The sequence below is a fragment of the Colias philodice genome, chromosome 6 (genome assembly GCF_061535455.1).
Source record: "Colias philodice isolate Cphi_HAF_F1 chromosome 6, ilColPhil1 Martin Lab GWU primary, whole genome shotgun sequence".
Lineage (NCBI taxonomy): Eukaryota > Metazoa > Arthropoda > Insecta > Lepidoptera > Pieridae > Colias > Colias philodice.
This window is the reverse complement of record NC_143091.1, coordinates 526,730-549,572: the sequence shown is the minus strand read 5'-3', so window position 1 is coordinate 549,572 and position 22,843 is coordinate 526,730. Positions and strand designations below refer to the sequence as shown.

At 31.3% G+C, this 22,843-nt stretch overlaps 1 protein-coding gene across 7 annotated transcripts in view; it reads right to left on the bottom strand.

The window, feature by feature from the left end:
* Window positions 1–22,843, bottom strand: part of M7BP (Myosin-7a binding protein) — a 102,551-nt gene that overhangs the window by 12,677 nt on the left and 67,031 nt on the right. Inside the window, exons 1-2 of one of the 7 annotated variants that reach the window (XM_089695984.1) lie at window positions 22,122–22,397; window positions 4,298–4,553 (exon numbers count right to left, since the gene is read on the bottom strand). The exons of 5 other annotated variants lie outside the window; for them this stretch is intronic. In XM_089695984.1, coding sequence (XP_089552110.1) covers window positions 4,298–4,391 — 94 coding nt within the window. In that variant the 5' untranslated portion in view covers window positions 4,392–4,553; window positions 22,122–22,397. Of the gene's footprint in view, window positions 1–4,297; window positions 4,554–22,121; window positions 22,398–22,843 lie in introns of those variants that run through there. One more of the 7 variants, XM_089695985.1, reaches the window with a different exon arrangement.

Below are 22,843 nucleotides of genomic sequence, written 5' to 3'. Positions count from 1 at the left end.
GCCATTAGTTAAAGTGTCATCTTGGGAGTTTTTTAAGAAAACTCCTTATTGCTTAGACTATGTCTGTTTTTTCAGTTTTCCAAGTAACCCGAACATAAAAGAAAAATGGATCGATGCAACGGGACATAAAGATTGATTGGTTGACAGTTTCATTACTTTCTTTCGATGGCCTCTCTAGTACGTAGTACATGGTAACACAATGGGCATATGTAAGAAAAAGCTAAAACACATTAGTTTACTTGTTAGAATATTAAAAGGTTTATAACTTTATTTTATCATTCCTCTGTCTATGGTAATTATCATTTTTCTGTCTTGAATCGATTTAGTAATCGATTACGATTCATTTATTTGACTACCTAGACATGGATCTAGTTTGATCTGATTTCTTTCGATTTACTTCGAAGGGATAGGACGATACTAGAATCGCCGCGCGAGTGGCGTCCTAATCGATTAAGCGTAAAATGAAATTACCATCACTAAAAAGCGCTCGTGACGTCATAACGCGTCAAGGTCAGTACAAAAAATATGACACGCTTGGTTTTCATACAGATCGCGGTACTTGCGTAGTCTATCTATGTCTGTGACGTTTACCTTCCCAACATACTTATACAAGGTGAAAGGTAAGACATTTGAAAAATTTAAACAAGAGCTTCTACTCATGAAACTGAACAACTTTTGTTCTACAACTTTGCTGAATTCGTAGAAAAAAATTTGTATGGAAATCTGTCAGCTGATTAGCGAAGTTTCCTTACAAAGTCCAATTTTTTTTTACGAATTCAGCAAAGTTGTAGAACAAAAGTTGTTCAGTTTCATGAGTAGAAGCTCCTGTCTAAATTTTTCAAATGTCTTACCTTTCACCTTGTATACAATTAGACACCTTACATGTAAAATAAAATTATTCATAAACATGCAACAAAAACAATGCAATTATTTATAATTTCGTCAATGTAGATGCTTTACTTGAAAGCGACGTGAAATTAATTAATTAGCCACAAAACCGTATTGTGATGCAAATAGGATGGGATACAATGACATTCCGAAAACATGTGACTTGATTACGTAGAAATTGATGAGTACACTTATAATATATTACGGGATATAAAATATGTAGAGCAAAATGATGAAATTAAAATAAAATCTATAGAATAACTAGCGGTCCGCCCCGGCTTCGCCCGTAGTACACATGAAAAATAGATGTTGGCCGATTCTCAGACTTACCCGATATGCACAGAAAATTTCATGAGAATCGGTCCACCCGTTTCGGAGGAGTATGCAGAACATTGTGACACGAGAATTTTATATATAAGAGATAATTTTGTAAAATTAAAAATTTGTGTACTACGTATATGTGCACAACCTATAGATAATTGTACCTTTTAACATGCTTAAAGTCCCATATGAATTAATATTTGAAAAAATTAATCAAGTCAAAGCTATCGTTAATCCTTTTTTAACGTTCTTTTTTAACCGTTACTTTTTTACGTTAAACACCATATTATATTTGTATTTGAAGTCATTATAAGATCATAATGTTGTTACTTAACATTGACCTCTTGCCTTTTATTCAAGAAACTCTCATTTAATGTGATGCTTAGTGCACTTAATTAGTTATTGCATTTTGATGAAGCATACCTAGAGTAGGTATAATCTATACATATAATAAATCTGTAGAAGGGTCAATTCTGTACATTGAAAATATTGAAAAATTAAATAGTAGGGGGTGTTACTGGATCGATACCAAACCCAAATATGTGATAAAAAAAATTTTGTCTGTCTGTCTGTATGTGAAGGCATCACGTGAAAACTAACGGTTCGATTTCGATGAAACTTGGTATAATTATACCTTATTATCCTGGGCATAAAATAGGGTATTTTTTATCCCGGAAAAATACGTAGAAAAAAAATAAATCTTAATTTTTCCGCGCGGACGGAGTCGCGGGCGGAAGCTAGTTATAAACTATACTTAAACAGAGTTTGTGATAAAGCATTGAAATCAGTGAATACTTATTGAATGCATGAATATGCACCTTAACAATTATGTAGATATATAAATGATGTACTATGTACAAAATACTTTCTTCATGGATATTTGAATTAACCGTTTCGCGTTTGTTTCATCCTCCTGTGTATCGATAACCAGAATATATAAAAACGCATGTATCCTATTACAATATCGTGATTAAACGCAATCTCATGCATGACTTCAATTGAACGCAAAAACCGCATGCGCATGCCTTTAAGGATGTGCCTCAATAAGGAAATTGCAGTATAAAAACAAAGCGACTTTAAGATACTTGACGACCTTTCATTTTATGGAAAAATACTCGGTAATGGAACTGACCAAATATGTTTAATAGCCTCGTAAGATTATCCCTTCGTAAATGAGATAAAAACGGATTTTCCGGGAAATGTCGCTGTTTTATTTTTCTGAGAAAATTGTGTAATGTTTAACCATGTGTTAGGTTTATGTAGCGTTAAGAGTGCAATAGAATGGACCTTACTTTACATAGTCTGGATCGTGGGGTAACAAATAACAATAAACATTCTTCAATATAGAAAAGGTTCAAAAATATAATTTGATTTGAAATTCGACAGAAACTGTAGTTTCAAGTATGAAGAATACAAATACAATACATATTATATGGTGAATTCTGATAATGATGATGCATGTTAAAAACGAGGGATTTCCAATACTTAAATAAAGATATTTAAGTCTTTAATAGCAAATTTATATAATTCTTTACCGTATGTAAAGTAGGTTTTTCTTTGGTTTTTCCCCGTTTTAATTTATCTTAGGTGGAAAATGGACTTTGCTCTATATTATGATTTTAATTGACCGAATGTGGGAAACGCGTGTATTCTTCTCCACTTTATGAATTTATTATTAAAATTTTTGCTATCAAGATATATTTTATAATAAAATTCTAATATCACTAATAATAATGTAAATTCGAACTAACAAACAACAGCAGCACATTTAGGTGAAAATTGTAATGAAAATAGTTATAGAATTAAGATAGTTTTATGCAATTTTTTGCATTTGCGTTTGCGTTCCTTATAGTGATAATGTTAATAAATTATAGTCATTTTAATTGTTTAAATATAGGTAAGCTTTTTGTTGTTTTTGTGTTCACGTATGCAACCGCGTATTAAAATACTTCATGATATACCTATTATACAACCGCGACCCGGCCTTAATGTCAGTATTATTTAATTATTTTTAAATTATGCAACGTATGGAGAATTTGTCCCAGAATCTTAATTAAATTTTATCTTAATTTCTTAACTCGTTCATTAACGTATCATTTATTTTTTAAATATTTAAAGTATGCACATATTATGTTAATAGTATATATATTAAAATGTTAAGGCTCTACGCGCGATTAAAAAAATACCACTTTATATTTTATGATGAGAATTTCTTACAAAACCCTTATTCATTTTATTCCTTTTCTTTCTTTTATATTATTTATAAATAGTTAACAAAGATAAATGAATAAATATATAAGAAAAAAAGATACGATAATTAAAATATTAAAAGTAGGTTTTACCTTGTAATATGGATAACTATCAAAGAAAAAATCTGCCGAGCGGTGATCGGACCAGGTAAGTATCACTTATAAATAAGATTTTCTACTATAAAAAGGCTTATTGATAACCCATATGTTATAAAAATGGTGTTGAATATTTATATTTATTTAAATATTTACAAGAAATGCTTTTATTATGTTAAATTAAATGGAAATGACTGCGGAAATACGCAAATGTTGCGTATATTTTTTATCTCTATTTTTGTACCAAAAAATGAACCGAATTTTTTATTTTATTATATTCGTGATATATTTTTATTGTACGAAAATATAATTAGAAGTCATTATTGACTAGAAGTTATTCCAATGAAAAACTGTGTACCTAGTGTTCAACAAGAAGCTTTTACCAGCCTACCCTTTATGGTCACACAACATTATATAAAAAAATCCTTTTTTCAACATTACATAGCCGGTTTTTAAAACTTTAAATACGTAAGACAATTGGCGTAAACAGTGGCGTAACCTACGTAAATTTTGGTTGCAAAATAACTCATATATAATATACTAGCTGTGCTCCACGGTTTTACCTGCAGTGCTCCGCTCCTGTTGGTCTCAGCGAGATGATATATAGCCATCCTCGATAAACGGGCTATCTAACATCGAAAGATTTTTTCTAATCGGACCAGTAGTTCCCGAGATTAGCGCGTTCAAACAAACAAACTCTTCAGCTTTATTATATTACTATACTATAAATTCAATAAACTTACCTAAAATCTCCTCAAGCCAGAAGCATGACACATACAAGAAGATGGCCACGCCCAGCCAGAAGCCGATCAACAGAACAGCGAGGTACTCCAGCATTTTGTGCACTTATCACTTTATTATTTCAATAAATATGCCACTGAGTTGACATTATAATTTACGAGAGATTTATTTTATTGTAGCGTACTTCACGAATGTTATTCTTGTATATTTCAATATATTGTGCTTTCAGTTATTATTTGGTTTCCGAAGTCATTGAAACTGGGGAAATTAAATCGGTAAGTATATAAATATAATTTCTCAAAGTTTCCATTACATTCTGCTTAACAAGATGATAAAATGTAATAGACTTGTTGAGAACAATTTATTTGTTACGTAGCTGCGTAGGTATACTTAGTTAAAATTATTTCTACCATGGTTCTAAGAAAATGTGTAAAAGCGAGTAAATAACGTTTATAATTGATATAATTTATGTTGATTATGGGTTTTCTATTCCTTTCGTATGTTTAAAACAAAATGTATGTTTGCGGAGCTTTTTCCATGGAAATTATGTTATCTATTTATTGTTGGCTAGTTAGTTTCGTGGTTAATTAGCTTTAAGTTTATCTCCTATAAATCGAAAACAGCATATCGATAAATATCAACCCTATCGGAATGTTTAAAGTCGTTCGCGGTTTCATAATATTAATGCAAAATATGGAACAATTGCCCAATTAAAACACCTTTTACAAAGTTCAATGTTACATAACACATGACGTGTATGCGGTAGATTAGTTAATAACCGTAATTACCTTTATCGAGATATAAACAAACAGGTGTACTGACTTCTCTGTCATTTCTTGATTCTTTAGATTAAGGTTTTACGCAATGCTCATGTTTATATTTTAATGCTTTAAAGCGAGTGGTCACAAGATACGAACTTAGATTTTTTACAGACGTTTCCAAAACGACGTAGGTTCTCAATACGTGTTTTTTTAAGTACACGGCTTCATTAAAGTAAGTATGTATAAGAAATTAATCGTAAAACGCTCACAGAGGTAGAGCCAATAAATTTTATTTAGTAGTGATTATTTTTCCGACCCAAATATCGACCAATAGAATTGCACCATTCGACGTCACGTGGTACAACCTACATGGTATTATACTGATAATTTTTTGAAAATTTTCTCTGGTCGTTGACGTCAAACTGACAGGTTCAATTCAATTGTGAAATTATTGGCCGACATTTGGGACGGAAAAATAATCTCCCGAATACCACACGAGCTTCAAAATTATCTGGCATTTCCCTCAAGGTTCCCTGCAAACAAATAAAGTCGTCAAGTTTTTCAAGAAAAATCACTCGCGCTTCGCGCTCGTGATTTTTTAGCCTTGACTAAAAACTTGACTCCTTCATTTGTTTGCAACGAACCTATCGGAAAATACCCGATAATTTTGAAGCTCTTGTGAGTGATAATCCTGTATTTGTCAATGGTAAGACATTAGACCCAATAAGTTCTATATACTACATGCTAAACTATTAACTTTTAAATTATTCAAAATAACTCCACAATAGAAGACGTTCAAAATAAGGCTATTTTATATTTAAACCGTTAAAAGGACGTTCAGTATTGTTGGTCACACAATGACCAATATAATATTCAAGTCACGTAAACTTAGTCATAAAATACATGCGTAAACTTAAACATATAAAGGTGTGTATTTCCTAACGTGTGTATTATGATAAAAACCTTAACGAGTTGATAAAAAAAATAATATGAAAACATTAACAAATATTAAGACAATCCAGTGCAGCGTAAGACCTCCACAGAATTAATTTGCGTGAAATAGTAGCAATGAATGCTACTGTATTTTATTCTATGAGCTTAGTATTTCTTTATCCTAAATGATTACTACAACAAATGTGATGAACCTTTTTAATAAATAAATAAATAATTAAAAAAAATGTTTATGGTACCAGGTGTCGTTCGCAAACCATCAGGCGGCTCAAAACCTAATATTAAAAATCCCTGTTGTGAAACAAAGGTCAGGTGACTATAATTAACGCTATTTAAATGCAGGCTGTTAGAATTTACAGGAGATTTTATTTAAGGAGCTGAAGAGAAAATATGCCTCTGGGTACGAAAAGCATTGAATTGATGACGGGAAAAATAATTAAACAGATAACAGATAAGATGTAAGAATTAAAATATTTGATTCTTTCTTAATTGATCGTTCAGAAATCGATATCGATTTAAATTAATATCCACAAGTCAATAAACTATAATTTGCCTTTTTTAATTGGACCATTATTGAACATGTATCATCTACACTCCGTTAGAATCCCATCAAATTGTTTACCGCAAACACAGGTATAACCTAAAGGTCGTTTTAACGTAGAATATAAATTTATAAAATTGTTATTCAAGACAGTACTTGACATTGGCTTTGGTATTTCGTGTTATCTGTTACATATAACAGATCTTTATTCTAAATCCTAGTTTGGTAATAAATAATACTGGCAGTATTCGAGAACAGACCAAGTGCCGAATTTGTAATAAACCCAATTAATTGCTTTTCGAACTTCTTCGAACTTCTTCGAGAAGCACTTTTGAAACGTCAATACATATTTTTAACATTTTTTTAAATTTCGTACCTATCGTATTTCGTTTACATTGGATCGTTTTATATAGGACTAGTGGCCCGCCCCGGCTTCGCCCGTGGTACATATTTCGCAATAAAAGGTAGCCTATGTCCTTTCTCGGGTATCAAAATATCTCTATACCAAATTTCATTTCAGTTCAGTAATTTAGGCGTGATTGAGTAACAGACAGACAGACAGAGTTACTTTCGCATAATATTAGTATGGATTTAAGATCAGAGGTAAATTATTAGACGTTTTACTTTCTTGCACGATTGTTTAAAAGAAGAAACTAATTATATCACTTCGTGTGACACAAATATATTATCTTCTAATTACAATTTATTTCATAAATTCTTAGTCTTACACCTTGATTGAACTTGCATTTTTAGCGAGTACCTAACCTTATTTCTTTAATCAAACTTTAAATAATATGGTTAAAATCCTACTTATAATTATAAACTTGATATAAATTCGATTATCACAAATTCGATTTAATCTAACGGGAAATCCTAATACATATCATAATTATTATGATTTAGGTATCTCGGATGGCCAGTGTGAGATCTGCGGAAAGAACAAACACAAATTTTTATTTTTATTATAACAGTACATAGTACTACTTAGCTTGTAATGGCAGATCGATGTTAAAACATAAAAAATAAGTTAATAGTTTTCTATAAATTTAAAAAATAAACAAATATTTTTAACGTCATAAATACACACACGAAATAGCCTTAGTAGTCGTCTTTACGTATAAATTGCTTAATTTCTCAGACACATGAGATTTTGAGATAACCGTAGGTTAGTCTCGGTTTAAATGTCAAGAGAATCTCGTTAATGCAATTAACTGACAATCAATAGACAGATTTTGTAATTTACTGTACCAGAAATATTATATTATTACTAGCGGTCCGCCCCGGCTTCGCCCGTGGTACATATGAAAAATAGATGTTGGCCGATTCTCAGACTTACCCGATATGCACAGAAAATTTCATGAGAATCGGTCCACCCGTTTCGGAGGAGTATGCAGACTAACATTGTGACACGAGAATTTTATATATAAGATTTATGGTATTTAACTTATGCCTTTGGAAGGTTGTGAATAACGAAATGTTGCAACGAATTTTATATATTTTATAGCCCATTGTAATTAAGTTAAATATTAAAAAAAATACATAAAGAAATATTTTACACAAATGCCATTTAATATAAATCACACGTAATACCAATTCATTGCCAAGTAGGTGCTTTAAATTCATACTGACTTATGCCCATAATACAAATTTTCTATGGGTTTTCCTCTATAATTAATAATAAAGCAGTTTTTCAATCCATCAAAAAATTATTCAAATAGTACATTGCTGTATTCCTATTTCGTTCTTAACAATGATACTGGTACATCCACTCTCCATACGATTCCAAAGAATCAAAGGAAGCGTTACCTCACCAGCAAAAACCTCGTTTTTCTATTTCCTTGCGATTTCTATCGATGTTGCTATACACTTCCTACACCACATAGGGTCTTATCCACTTGACCATGTCACTTTCGCTTCACAGTTCAATGGCTTAGATTTTCCATAAACTACTTTAGAAGTTAGAACTATACGTGAGATAACATCTATGCGTAGTTTATGCGTGGTATATAATGTAATTGAGTATGTACATAATAATTGTCGTAATGTACTGATAGTTTGTAAAACTGACAAAATACAGATAGGTATATACTTTTGTTAAACATGGAATAATCTGTGGTATTATTATTTTTTAAATATGTAGAGTTCGTTTACGCTACAACCAAAAGGAGAGAATGAAAAATGTTGTACAAATGAATAACCGTGTCTTATTGACGCGAACGAAGCCGCGGGCTTAGCTAGTGAAATATATGTATAAAGTTTTCCCTCGGTGATTGAACTTTAATGGGTGTATATAATTAATTGACTAGGGGAAAACATAATTACGAAATAGCAGTGAAGTTGTTTTAAAGAGATTTTTCTTAAATACATGATATCTAATACTACCTACTGGTTACAGAGATACTATGTTAGATTTTAAGAAAACTGAAAGGTAGCATGACTATGCGTTTTAGAAAAATTCGTATTGCACAAATTTACATCATTGAAAAATAAAGTAAATAATAAATATAAATATTTCACAAATTTACGTAACGTTATGTGACTTGTACCTATTCTTTAGATACAATAGATAAATACTTCACAGAAAACTATATCGTATAGATTTAAATATATTTTCATGATATAATATCATTGTCATTGACGACGCGGTCGGCGCAGTGGTAAAGTAACTGCCTACTGAGCCGACGGTCCCGGGTTCGATCCCCGGTCAGGGCAAATATTTGTGTGATGAACTCAATTATTTGTTCTTGGGTCTGGGTGTTATTATCTATATATGTATTTATAATATTATATTTATCGTCGCCTAGTACCCACAACACAAGCCTTAATTGAGCTTACCGTGGGACTAGGTCGATTTGTGTAATAATGTCCTATAATATTTATTATTTATTATTTATTTATTGTTATTGTACCTATGCTCTACAATTTTAGAGTTATCTATAGATTTGACTTTGTTACGATTTTAATCAAACGTTTCTTATTAATCGAGTAACATAGGCTATATGTAGTATATTATTATTAGTCTGTGGCTATATGTATTTGTATCCAGATCCACGTTAGTTGGTTGGATAAGAAGCTAGCGTTAAATCATTTAAAAAAGTACTTATATAGACCTATACACTATTTCATCGTTAAATCTATGTACATCACTACATAGTATAAAACAAAGTCGCTTTCTCTGTCCCTATGTCCCTATGTCCCTTTGTATGCTTAAAACTTTAAAACTATGCAACGGATTTTGATGCGGTTTTTTTAATAGATAGATTGATTCAAGAGGAAGGTTTTAGTATATAATTTATTAGGTTTTAGACAAAGCGGGCGAAGCCGCGGGCGGTAAGCTAGTTGTATATATAAAATCTTATATCTATTTACATAGAATTCGTATTTTGAGTAACAATATTTGAATTTACACACATTTGAAATATGTGTTAAGCTCGTTTTTGCACATATTTCAGAGGAACCTTATAAATAATACAGAACCTTTAAAGCCCATAAATTATTAACAGGTACTTAATTTATATGTTATTGCAATATTGACATATACTATCGAAGGCCGCGTTGCGTAAAGTTTTCACTGTAGAGAGTCCGTTCTTCATACAAGTGCTGTTGACTTTGTAAACATTGAGTAATCGTAATGATGGTAATTTGTTGTGGAATTCATTATTTAATAGTGGAATTTATTATTTAAGGGATAGGTATTGATTGAGGGTAGATAAGGGCATTTTTTGGAGGGACCTTGAAGAATATTTTGTTGAAATGAGATGTTGAGGTGTTATGTTTAAAATATAATTGCAATATACAAAGGTACTTATAAAAGAAAATATTATCAAAATACGAGTACATATATTTTAAATCAATCTGTATTGGCATTAAACATATATAAAAGTTGATAATAATTAGAATCAAATAATAACCAGGAAATAAAATATTTTCATAACAAATAATAACGTTCCGGGATGCTATTAAATAATACTATTAAATATACAATAATTTAGATCTTTAATATATTGATAAGTAATTACCGCTATAAAAAGCTCTTTATCGTAGTTCCCAAAAATATGAAAACTTTGTTATGTAATTTATAAATATACATAGATGTATTAATATCAACGTTGAATTGTTTATCTGTGGTTTCAAAATAACGATTTTTTTTCTTTTTCTGTGCGTCTTTATTAGATAAAGACAGCGAGCCAAACTGCTCATATTCTGAGTAACCTTTGCAAACGAGTAAATTCTTGTACAAGTAGAAATCTACGTTATTTCCTCAATCAGAAAATATAGTTTAAGTCAATATATTACATAGGTAAAAATATATTACATACTTTTTCCTTCAAAAGGTAGAGCCGAGTTATTCACTAGTATTAATGAAATACAAGAAAACTAAGTTTTTATATGGTTAGGTATTAAATATACGAATATTTAATACCTAACCATATTATAAAAACTTAGTTTACGTACGTACTTTATTTATGACCGATACCGATAAAGTACGAACTTTATTTATGACCCAAGTGCCGTTACTGGGTCACATACTAAGTTAGAAGGTACTTTAAGTGAACGTAACTTGAAGTTACTTAACGCATAAGTATTAATTTTATGTGGTATTTGAAGTTAATGGATGCTTTTAATTTATAGATCATAGACATATAAAATATTACTTATCATTTTATACTTGTATCGATAGGATTAATAAAAGATTTTTAATTTATGTATTTTAGTATTTATGATTGAAAATAGTTTAGTGGTTGCGAAAATGTATGTATCTATTGATTTTATTTTAGAAATATCTCAAAGTTATGTTTTCTTACAAATAAAACCCCCCCCAAGACAATGACTAATGATTTATTTTCAAGATTAAAATTGTTTGCAAAAAGTTCTGACGTAATGAAATGACGAGAAATAAATAGATGATGTCATCTCAAGTTTAAAATTTAAACGTTATATTTTTTACCTACAAGGTATTTTTTTTCGTTTATCGAGTCATCGGTATAAAAAGCCTATGTTGTAATCCAGATTGTACTCTATTACTACCTACATTTCATCAAAGTAAATACGATCATTTGGTTTTGCGTAAAAGAGTGACAAACATCCTCAAAAACTTTCCGATTATAATATATAAAAATTTAAAATAAAACAAAATAATATTATATAGACTTAGTATCTGTAAAAAAAAATCACAAATTGATAATTTAACAATGTTTTTAGAAGCAGCTGTTTTGTTTTGTTTCAGCTGTGCTGTTTTGTATTAGTTATTTAAAATTATTATTATTAGTATTTAATATCAAGAAGGATGTTTTTTTTCTTTCTTTGAGGTCCTTTTATAGAATGGAAGTATAAATGAATAGGTGAGGAAAATATAGCAATAATTATTAACGAGCATACGACGAATCTGGTCGAATAATATTCGGAGGTTTTTCTATTAGACTGTTTAAATATATTAATGAAAAGCTACTGATTAAATAAGAATTACAAATAACTCTAATTAAATAGTACTACCTACGTATTAAATATAAATTCGCGAAAGTTGAATGAACTATAATATCATAAGGTCATTATAAAATATTATTGTATGATATTATATTTTGTATGTAATTTTTGTATTTTTCCATTGTTGATAATGGATTCTCACAACGGTTCAAATTATCTTGAGATTTTAAATGGCGACTTGTAAATGAATCTTCAATTTTTTGTAACAGTTTTAGTTTTTGGTGGTTATTTTTCCGTCTTGTAATTATCTATATAATTTGGAATTTTGTAACTATGCGGAATTGTTTAATGATGGGAATTTTATTATTAAAATGTTTTTAACTACTATATATTAATACAAACATCATCACTAAATCATTTCCATAGATTCGGAGGAGTCTATGAAAATTATTTTAATAAAATTCTACCAAACCTCTCTAAATTGAGGAAAATTATAGAAAAATATAACATATATTTGAAACCCCAATAAGTACAGATTTATGCAAGTAGTTATAGTGTAATTTTGGTTTGTTTCTTGTCGATTTTTAACCGACTTAAAAAAGGAGCAGGTTCTCAATTCGGCCGGTTGGTATATTACAATGATACATGGATTGAAGTGGTTGATTGAATGTAGAGTCAGTATTTGCGCAAGTTTGTGAAGATTTTATCTTACGTCAAGTCATCACTAATTATATCTAGGCTGATGATACGATTACATAGTTAATTAACATTAGAAATGAAGACAAAACAGATAGGCAATAAAACAGTTATTACCTAATTCGGGGAACTGAAATATAACCTGATTGTTCGAACAATGGCATCTTTTCCCTAATTGCACAAGATGAGACTTAGCTTACAGTCTTGCAAATTGATAGCGAGAACATATTTCTAAAAACCTATTTTTAAATATAATTTTGTTATGTTATGTTTCTCTCCATGATTCACAGGTACTATCAGAATGAAGATACCCGGTCTTTTGGAAGGCTTACGTGGGGACACAGGTCCAACACGCAGAGGCCCTTTATAGAACTTTAATATGTTGTGACTTGTGGGGCACCTATATAATATTATACACATTATATTTATTATTAAATTACGCCAGACCTGCTGAGCTGAGCTCATCAGTTAGACAAATATAAAATTAGAAATTAATAGAATACCCAATATTTGAACAAAAACAAAAGGTCACATCGTAGGTACATGTCGAATAGGATTATTATGTTTAGCGGTGTTATTTTAGTACTTTAACTTTTAACTTCTACTAGTCACAGAATTATCAAATAATTTAGGTCTAGAACAAGGTCTAGAAGATATAAATTATCTCAGAGAAAACAAAATAGGTTTTATGCTCTTATAAGTACATTTATATACCTAGATTACAAACTACCTTTTTATAATATGAATCTAGATGGAAGAGAATGTCCAAACAAAGTGTTATTATGAGACAATATTATAAAATCTCTCTTCTCTTAAGCATGTGTTTTATTACAGTCATTTGCGTTGCATATCTCGGAGAAATCAGAAAACGTCTGTGGACTGTCTTTTTGTTATGTCAATTGTTGTAACAGATAATAAATATAACGTTGAATGCAGACGAGATAGTAAACAATTAGTATTTTTTGGGTATTTTTATTTTTTATACGCGAATTATACACGCAAAATATAAAAAGGAGTGGTGTCGAAAAATTTTTGTTATTCTAATTGATTCATTTTTTTTGTTTTTGCTTTTAATAAATATTAAATTTATACTTCGATAAAACTAAGTTTTTTAAAAATAAAGAGCAACTAGATACTTTACAGTTATAATATTTGTTTACTACAAGATCAGTTAGCCAAACAGGTTGTCTTCACAAAGGCTTACCGCTGAGCAATCACCGCCATTAAAAGCTTCGATTTTTTGCATATTTTTAACTCGATGCTAATTAATCTTTATTTTTATCTCTATAATAGCTTACTTCACTGTATGATGATGGATTGAGAATTTTTTTGTGTAATTTTGGTTTGTTTCACGTCAATTTTTAACCGACTTCAAAAAACGAGGAGGTTCTCAATTCGGCCGTTAGGTATATTTTTTTAGAGGTAAACTTTTAAACTGAATTTAATGATAACCACAGATGATAACATTTGAAAACTATATTAGGTACTTTTCTAGGTACTTTTGAAACGTTTTCGTTTTTTGTCAACATAATTTATATTTGCACAAACTGTAGATAACAGAACTTATTATTTTACCTACATAGATAAAATAAAATGTTATTTTTAAAGGTTAGTTCTAGAGTATAATTTCCTGTTTACAAATTAAATTAAAACCTAAAGTCAGAAGCTTGACTCCTTTCGCTTAATAAAATTAAAACATCTACGAGATATTTGACTGATAATTTATTATTTAACAATATAGGTAGGTACTAGAGTACTGAGATCTTCAAGAAAATACGTATAAGGAAATAAAAAATCGAACAATGTAATGCAAAAACCGGTAATACGATCAGAGTCCAAGGAGGACGGATTTTTTCTTTTGATTTCGTGTAATTAAAGAGCACATTATTTAATACTAGCTGCTCCGCGCGGTTTCACCCCCGTGGGCCGTGGCTGAAGCGGCGGCCTTAGGGGGTGGCGAACAGGGCAATCGCCCGGGGCCTCGCTCTTGCAGGGGCCTCGCGCAACAACCCACCCAAGCAAATTAAAAAAAAGGAAAATGTGTGCGTGTACTAGAGTACACACGTAAGAAGTGAAACTTCTTTATGACCTTATTTTTCAAAAAATAATTTACTATCATCACTACATAGTATAAAACAAAGTCGCTTTCTCTGTCCCTATGTCCCTATATCCCTTTGTACGTTTAGATCTTTGAAACTACGCAACGGATTTTGATGCGGTTTCTTTTAAAAGATTGATTCAAGAGGAAGGTTTATATGTATAATAACATCCATTAAATAGAGGAGAAGTACCTACTGTTATTTTTGAGGTTTCTAATGTGATGTCGTAAAAAATTACATTTCTTCCGCTTACATTGCAAACGCAGGCTGAACCCTACGAGTTTTATCAAAATAATGTTCTAAGTATTATACACATTGAAAAGTTCTACAGAAAAGTCCGCGATGGTATATGTCTATCTCTTATGGATAACCCACAATAACTTTTTTTGTCATTTACTTTTTACGATAAATAATGGCTAATTTTCGAAGCTATTTTAACCAATACAGCATTAATCCTTAACCAATTAAATACCTTGAATACATTGTTCATTTAATATAGATCTATATGGCCCTTTACACCGGCCGGCCGCCTGGCTATTTCCATTTTATACCCGTGCGAAGCCGGAACGGGCCGCTATGTTTTTATATAAATACAAAGTTCACAGTTTTTCTGTAGTGTATTTATACTGCTAGGTTGCCGCCCGCGGCTTCGCCCGCGCAGTCAAAGAAAAACTCGCATAGTTCCCGTTCTCGTGGGATTTCCGGGATTGCGTCATTTTCCCGGGATAAAAAGTAGCCTATGCCCTTTATCGGGTATCAAAATATCTCCCTACCTTTCATGCTAATTGGTTCAGTAGTTTAGGCGTGATTGAATAACAGACAGACAGACAGAGTTACTTTCGTATTTAATATTTATAATATTAGTATGGATTTAGTATCAGCATTGCACCCGTGCGAAGCCGGGGCGGGTCGCTAGTATACAATATTACAGAAATATGTTAGTCTAACACGCTCGTCGCTTCGCTCCTCGCTATATTTACACCGGCCGCTGCTGCAACTCGCTCGCTTCGCTCGCTCGGCTCGTGCGGTAGTTCAAAAATTCGAATTATAGAGTTTTCAACTTATAAAGGATTTTGACTCGACAAACACGTGTTTACGTGAGTCATAGATTTATTATCGTATTTCGAGGCTTAAAATTATTAAAACATATTTGAGGAATTCGATGACACAAGATCGGCTTTCAGCCCTTGCTATTCTTTCAATCGAAAATGACGTAGCTCATTCTTTGGATTATTTTAGCCTTAGGAAAAGCCGCAAACATCAATTTTAAAATTTATCATCTCTGTATTTGTTAATTTGGTAAATCTTTCTATGTATAAATATACAGGGTGTCCCACTGCTGGTATACTAAGCACAATGGAGGTTATAGTTTTGCATACGCTGAGTGCGTAAAAAATACTTATAAAATTCCAGACGCATTTTTTTTCAAATCGATGAATTCTTTAAATTTATACCCATAACAAGCAACCCGCCCAATTTTGCCACCAGCACGTGAGCTCTCGTTTAAGATTATGTTTTCATAGACAAAATGCTCACATTAGAGAAGCGGTATATGCCGGTTGCATGAAGCTAGAGAAGAAAACATGGATTTTCAGGAAAAATTTAGCAAAAAATTTTTGACGTAATTTTGTTGTTTAAGTATTTTTTACGTGATCAGTATATGCAAAACTACAAGGCCCTTCGCGCTTAGTATACCAATAGTGGGACACCCTGTATAAATATTTTAAAACTCAAATTTATTAATAAATTAATTAATTTTATTCATTTGTATTTCATTTGTATAACTTTATCATTTCTCCTCAAACATGAGAAATACCTAAACCAAACAACCAGACCTACTTTCGCATCACATACATTTCACGAAGAGCAAAGGGCCTCGCAAAGAGCCTGCCGCCCGGAGCCTCGCAACGGGTAAGGCCGCCGCTGCCGGTGGCTCCTCTCATGTTGGTCGTAGCGTGATGATATATAGCCTATAGCCTTCCTTGATAAATGAGCTAACATCGAAAGAATTTTTCAAATCGGACCAGTAGTTCTCGAGATTAGCGCGTTCAAACAAACAAACAAACAAACTCTTCAGCTTTATAATATTTTAAGTATAGATTATTTTGTTTAGGTACAGATTCGTCTCGTTATGATACTTTTTCTCATTTGGGGTACTTTGTTTTTTAATAGGTTTAATTATTTTATTGTCTGCTTACACTTGATTTGGGTTTGTAGCTTTAACAATAATTGAGATTTTAAAAGTTATATATTATGAGCACTTGGTTTATTTATGACTTAATATCTATACATAATATAATAAATCTGTAGAAGGGTCAATTCTGTACATTGAAAATATTGAAAAAATAAATAGCACTGGATCGATACCAAACCCAAATATGTGATTAAAAAAATTTTTGTCTGTCTGTCTGTCTGTATGTCTGTCTGTTTGTCTGTATGTGAAGACATCACGTGAAAACTAACGGTTCGATTTCGATGAAACTTGGTATAATTATACCTTATTATCCTGGGCTTATAATAGGATACTTTTTATCCTGAAAAAATACGAAGAAAAAAAATAATCTTAATTTTTCAGTTTTATCCATATACGTTGTTCTGTAGAACCGCGAACACACGTTGGGTATTATTATAGGCCTAGCCGTATTTGAGTCCAATAAATATGTATAAGATGTTACTGTCAGAGTTACTCAAAATGGAGAAATAAACCATCCACGCGAAGACCGACATCCGCGCGGACGGAGTCGCGGGCGGAAGCTAGTTATGAATAATTTGGTATTGATTATGATTATGTATTATACGTTGTAAAAATTTGATGCGCAATAGTCATTGATTTTGATTGAATTTTAAAAAAGAATTTCAGATTTTTGTTTAGGTAAGATTTTAAATTTCGCAATGGCCTTGGTTATCTACGAAATTTTCATTTCAAACATTTCATTGTAAATAATAGATTGAAATACTGAACTTGAAAGTGGTAACAATTCTTTGTAAGTTGTTTTACAAAATATACATGTATTCCCGTTTCTTATAAATTACAAGACGCACGCAGAACTTGTAAAAAACTCAACAAATTGAGAACCTTCCGTCGTTTTCAGGGAGCGTCGGTTAAACTTGTTTAAGCAATTAATCGATATATCGATAAAAACACCTTGTAAAGGAACTCGCTATGTCCGCTGTTATCGATTTCTATTCCCGTTGTTTTATTGTTCAAATGTAATTTATAACAACCGATATCCTCCTAAAATATAATTATATTATGTTTGATGTTCTGTGTATGATATTGCTATTTGACATGCAGCGAATATAGGTACAGCTGGTTACATTTTGCCTTGTTGTCTGCAAGAGATCACTGCTAAGTGATAAGTCGCCTAATAAAGTCTACTGTGTTATAGTGCAAAATTGTAACAACAATTATTTATGTATAGATATCGAAGAGTTAAATAAATAAATCGATTTTAAAATTGAGTAACCAACACTATGTAAAAATAAATTATATAGCACCGACTTCGATTTATCGTTTTAAAACATAAAATATATTATATTCGTATTATTTATTATTTTTTCTCTATGGTACTTTATTTAAAGTTATTTCTAAATTCAATTCAAGGCTATAAAGAAAGATGCATCGATAATTATTATTTACTACTACTACTACTTTTAGCAGCGTTGGGTATAAAATCTTAAACTCGCGTCAGGACACGTGACCTGATCGAAAAAGAGTAAGACGGATGTTTTTTTTTTAGCCCTTATATTCCATGCGTAAGACGGATACCATTCCAAAATATCAAACATGCACAACGTTTTCACTTCTGCCGGCACTCCCGGAGTTCAACCCGACTTTTTTTGTTTACGCAAACTTTGGGGTCTATGAATATTATTTATTTGGCTATAAATATATACGAGACTATAGTGACCTTAAGATAACGAAATATGAGATACAAGTTAAGACGAAGGTCACCAAAGTGACTGTTTATGTGTTTATGTGATTACTATAATCATAAGTGTGATTACACCACTTTAGTAAGGTCATGGCATTAAGTGGGATTTATATACAAAATCAACATTTTTCTACAATGTATTTGAATAGATATATGTACCTATAAAAAATAATTGAAAAAACGCAATAAGTATATTTTATTTGTAATACTCTCAATGAATCCTCCTTCTATCTCACACGATATAATATTATGTCTTGATGAAAAGACAAATTTTGGCGCCAAAATTCCGCCATTTTATATTTTTATAACTTTCATAAGTATAACAAAGTTACTTTCACGGTCTAGATTGATCTTTAGACACATTTTCTAGCTAAAATCCATTAAGCTGATAATGTTACAGAACGTGCTATAGACATGTATCTTCTTCTGATATATAAAAATGAATCGCAAAATGTGTTGGTAAGCGCATAACTCGAGAACGGCTGAACCGATTTCGATAATTCTTTTTTTATTATAATCCTTGAAGTACGAGGATGGTTCTTATGTAGAGAAAACGTAAATATTATGTACCACGGGTGAAGGCGGGGCGGACCGCTAGTAGAAATATATAATCTTACGTAGTCGGTAAGAAGGAAAACTACATTACTGAACTTTTTGATACATGACCTCAAATTAGGATGACTCAGTTTGTTAAGATTGCGTTTAATTTAACCTTTTATAAGAAAAAGTCAACGATATAAAATCATACATTGGACCTCTAAAGAAGTTGAAAATTAATGAACGCACGTTAACCAAAAACGTAAAGGAAAACCCAAAAAAAATATCAACCGCATAATATCTTATCCTACTTCCTACTTAATCCTATCCTGCTAGTCCTATCCTATCCTACTAATATTATAAATTCGAAAGTTTGAGAGGATGGATGTGTCTTTCACGCAAACACTATTGAACCGATTACAATGAAATTTATCACACTTATAAAGAGAAACTTGGATTAACAAATAGGATAGGTTTTATCCCGGAAATCCCATGGGAACGGGAACTATGCGGGTTTTTCTTTGAAAACGCGGGCGGAAAGCTAGTGTTACCATACTTTGATCATCATCAAGGAGATAATAAAATAGGTAAATAAGTAATAATTAGTTCACTTACACTAGGTTCTTATTACTTATTAAGGAGCGCTAAGGTAAAAACTATTCACAAGTACATTGAAGGTTAAATCAGTTTACTATTAAACGGTGCAAAGAGATAACATAAGCAAATTAACTCATTGATAATAGAGGACGTGACTATAGCGGTGTTTAATTAAACGTTAATCACTGATTAAACGGTTTAGTAGTTGCTGCGGTTTTAGTATTGTTAAACTTGGTGTAGTTTTTGAACGCGGAAGAGTTTGAAGATATTCTGAAGAATTTCTATAAATAACTAGCTTTCCACCCGCGGCATCGCCCGCGTAGTCAAAGAAAACCCGCATAGTTCCCGTTCCCTTGGGATTTCCGGGATAAAACCTATCCTATATCCTTTCTCGGATATCAAAATATCTCTATATCAAATTTCATGCAAATTGGTTCAGTAGTTAAGGCGTGATTGAGTAACAGACAGACAGACCGAGTTACTTTCGCTTTAATAATATTATTAAGTATGGATAATAACAGTTGATTAAATATATTTACGGATTACTGTTAACTCACGGAAGTTTCTGCGGTAAGGCCTTAAAAATACTGCTAACAGATTCGTATCGTCATTTTTAATTATGGTAATATTTTACTCTTCACTAATGATTTTGTTGTATTTTTATACTATGTATGTTACATAAAACTGCACTTACAATTTTTTATATTTTTGGAGTGCTGCGGTCAAGAATTAAATTCGTCAGTGATCAAGTTTTGCGGTAAAAATTATATTGATATCAACAATCTTTCTTCCACTTCATTATATTAGAATTAATCGATTCCAAGTTCATTCTAACCACAACCTTATGTATCGATCGTAAGGTGACACACCGGATCGAATACGACCTCAGGGGAGGTCACGGCTAAGGGGAGGTTGGCAATGGATATTTTGTAATGTCGGTAAATGAACTATTTATCTGTATGGAAACTTCGAATAATGTAAAAATCAATAAAATACTATGAGTAAATTCAAAACACAAGTATACATGATTGATATATAATGGATTTTAGCTTGACATGTTTAAACTTTAAATAATGGTAGTTACGTAACATAATAAAGATTTTATGGATTAGAAATTATTTCTTTTGCCAAGTGCCAATGTAAAAAGGTAATCCCCTATATAAAACGTGACAATTTATTTACATTGTTCCGAATTAAATTCTTTGTAAGAGGCCTTTTTATGTAAAAGAATAAGTTTTAGACATGAGTAAATTTTCCTTTAATCCAAGCATTTTTATTAAGATTCCAAATTGAATTTGTGTTCAAAATATTTTGAGTTTTCATAACAACTTAACGAAAACTTTATGTACAATATGAAGAGTCTTCATTGGCTATCATTATAATATGTACCTAATTATAGATTCCTCGAACAGTCGCAAATATAAAAATGATTTATGAGCTTTTGTAAAGGTTTTATTTCTTAGCTATATAATACTAGCGTCAAATTATAAGGAAACAAATAAGGCAAATTACTAAACTTGTATTCAGACGTAATACACAGACTAAAGGTAAACATAGTGACGTAGAGTCACTAGGTGAAAACTCTACCACGCTAGAGCTGATAATGTTCGACTCTTATAAAACTCTATATGCTGTAGAGCAGAGTAGAGTTTGGTAGGTAGAGATTATGGAATACTGGTAACTTTGGTTTTGATGTTATATTTTTTTTGTCACATATTGTTTGTATTACTAAAAAAAAGAGATTCTATAATAACTATAAAATAAATTATTAATATTTTTATGCATAACATTGGAAATCTTATACGTAGACGTAACACAGTAATAACTATATAATTGTTAAAACTTATATAAGTAAATATTGATTATAAAATATTTTAATAATACGTCCTGAATGCGCCGTAAATTACTCAAAAGGTAATTACAGGTTGACGTAATCGAAATAATATAGTGTTCAAGTTATTTATAAATTGTATCCAAGAATTGTTTGTGAAGTGTCTTTTAAATTTTCCATTGGCTTTTGTTGAAACACAAAATAATTGAAAAGTTGATGTTTCTTTGATTGTATCCGTTGAATGGAAAATTTACAAAATATCATTGTTATTAATTTACCTATAGAGTATACAATAAACAATCCGATAGTAATGAATGAGGTTATCGAGCAGTCAATTCGAGTGTGATGAATATTTATCACTTGCTAATATCGTGCCGCGCAATTAAATTATAGCAATTTTGTTTTATTTTCTTCACATACATTCCACAATATTTTTATAAACCAACTAATTTACCGTGAAAAATGGAAACCTTGAAAATCCTTATCGTTCACTTGTGCAAATATAATGTAAACTCAGCCGATATGACACTAAAACCACTGGTTAAAAAGAAAAAAAAAATCACAACACTCCCGCCAAAATATGACAGATTATTTTTTTTAATTACGATGACATGGGTAATTTTGTTCGAAAGGACGTGTTCGAATTTTTAAATTTCGCGATGGCGCGAAACTTGAGCGCGCGGTTCGATGCGCGCGTCGCGTGTAGAGACGGAGAAGTTAATGCGTGAAGTTTACTCTCGTAGAAACCGATACGGTTGCACCGCGTTTTAAGTAACAGTTAAACGAATTGATTAAATTGTTCACGCATTTCAAAACCGGTCGGCGTCTTAATTTGCTAATCGTTCTAAACATTGATACATTATTATGTAATTAGTGATCTGGGTTCGTCTCACATAACATTATTACGTAGCTTACATAATTTGGCGTTCATTTTGACAGTATTATGTTACTGACGATGACATTTTGATACGTGTAAATTTGAAGCGATTTTCTTCTACTTGTTTATCCGAATACTGCTTTTTTAGACAATGTTTAGGAAAATAAATGAATAAAATGTTTTCCTTGTATAGATTAAAGAAATAAACGGTCGTAGTTTTAACTACGCGACTTTGATCGCACGTGTCCGCTAATCCGTGGTTAATCTCCGTTTACCGGTCGTGCGACTCGCCCTCAATT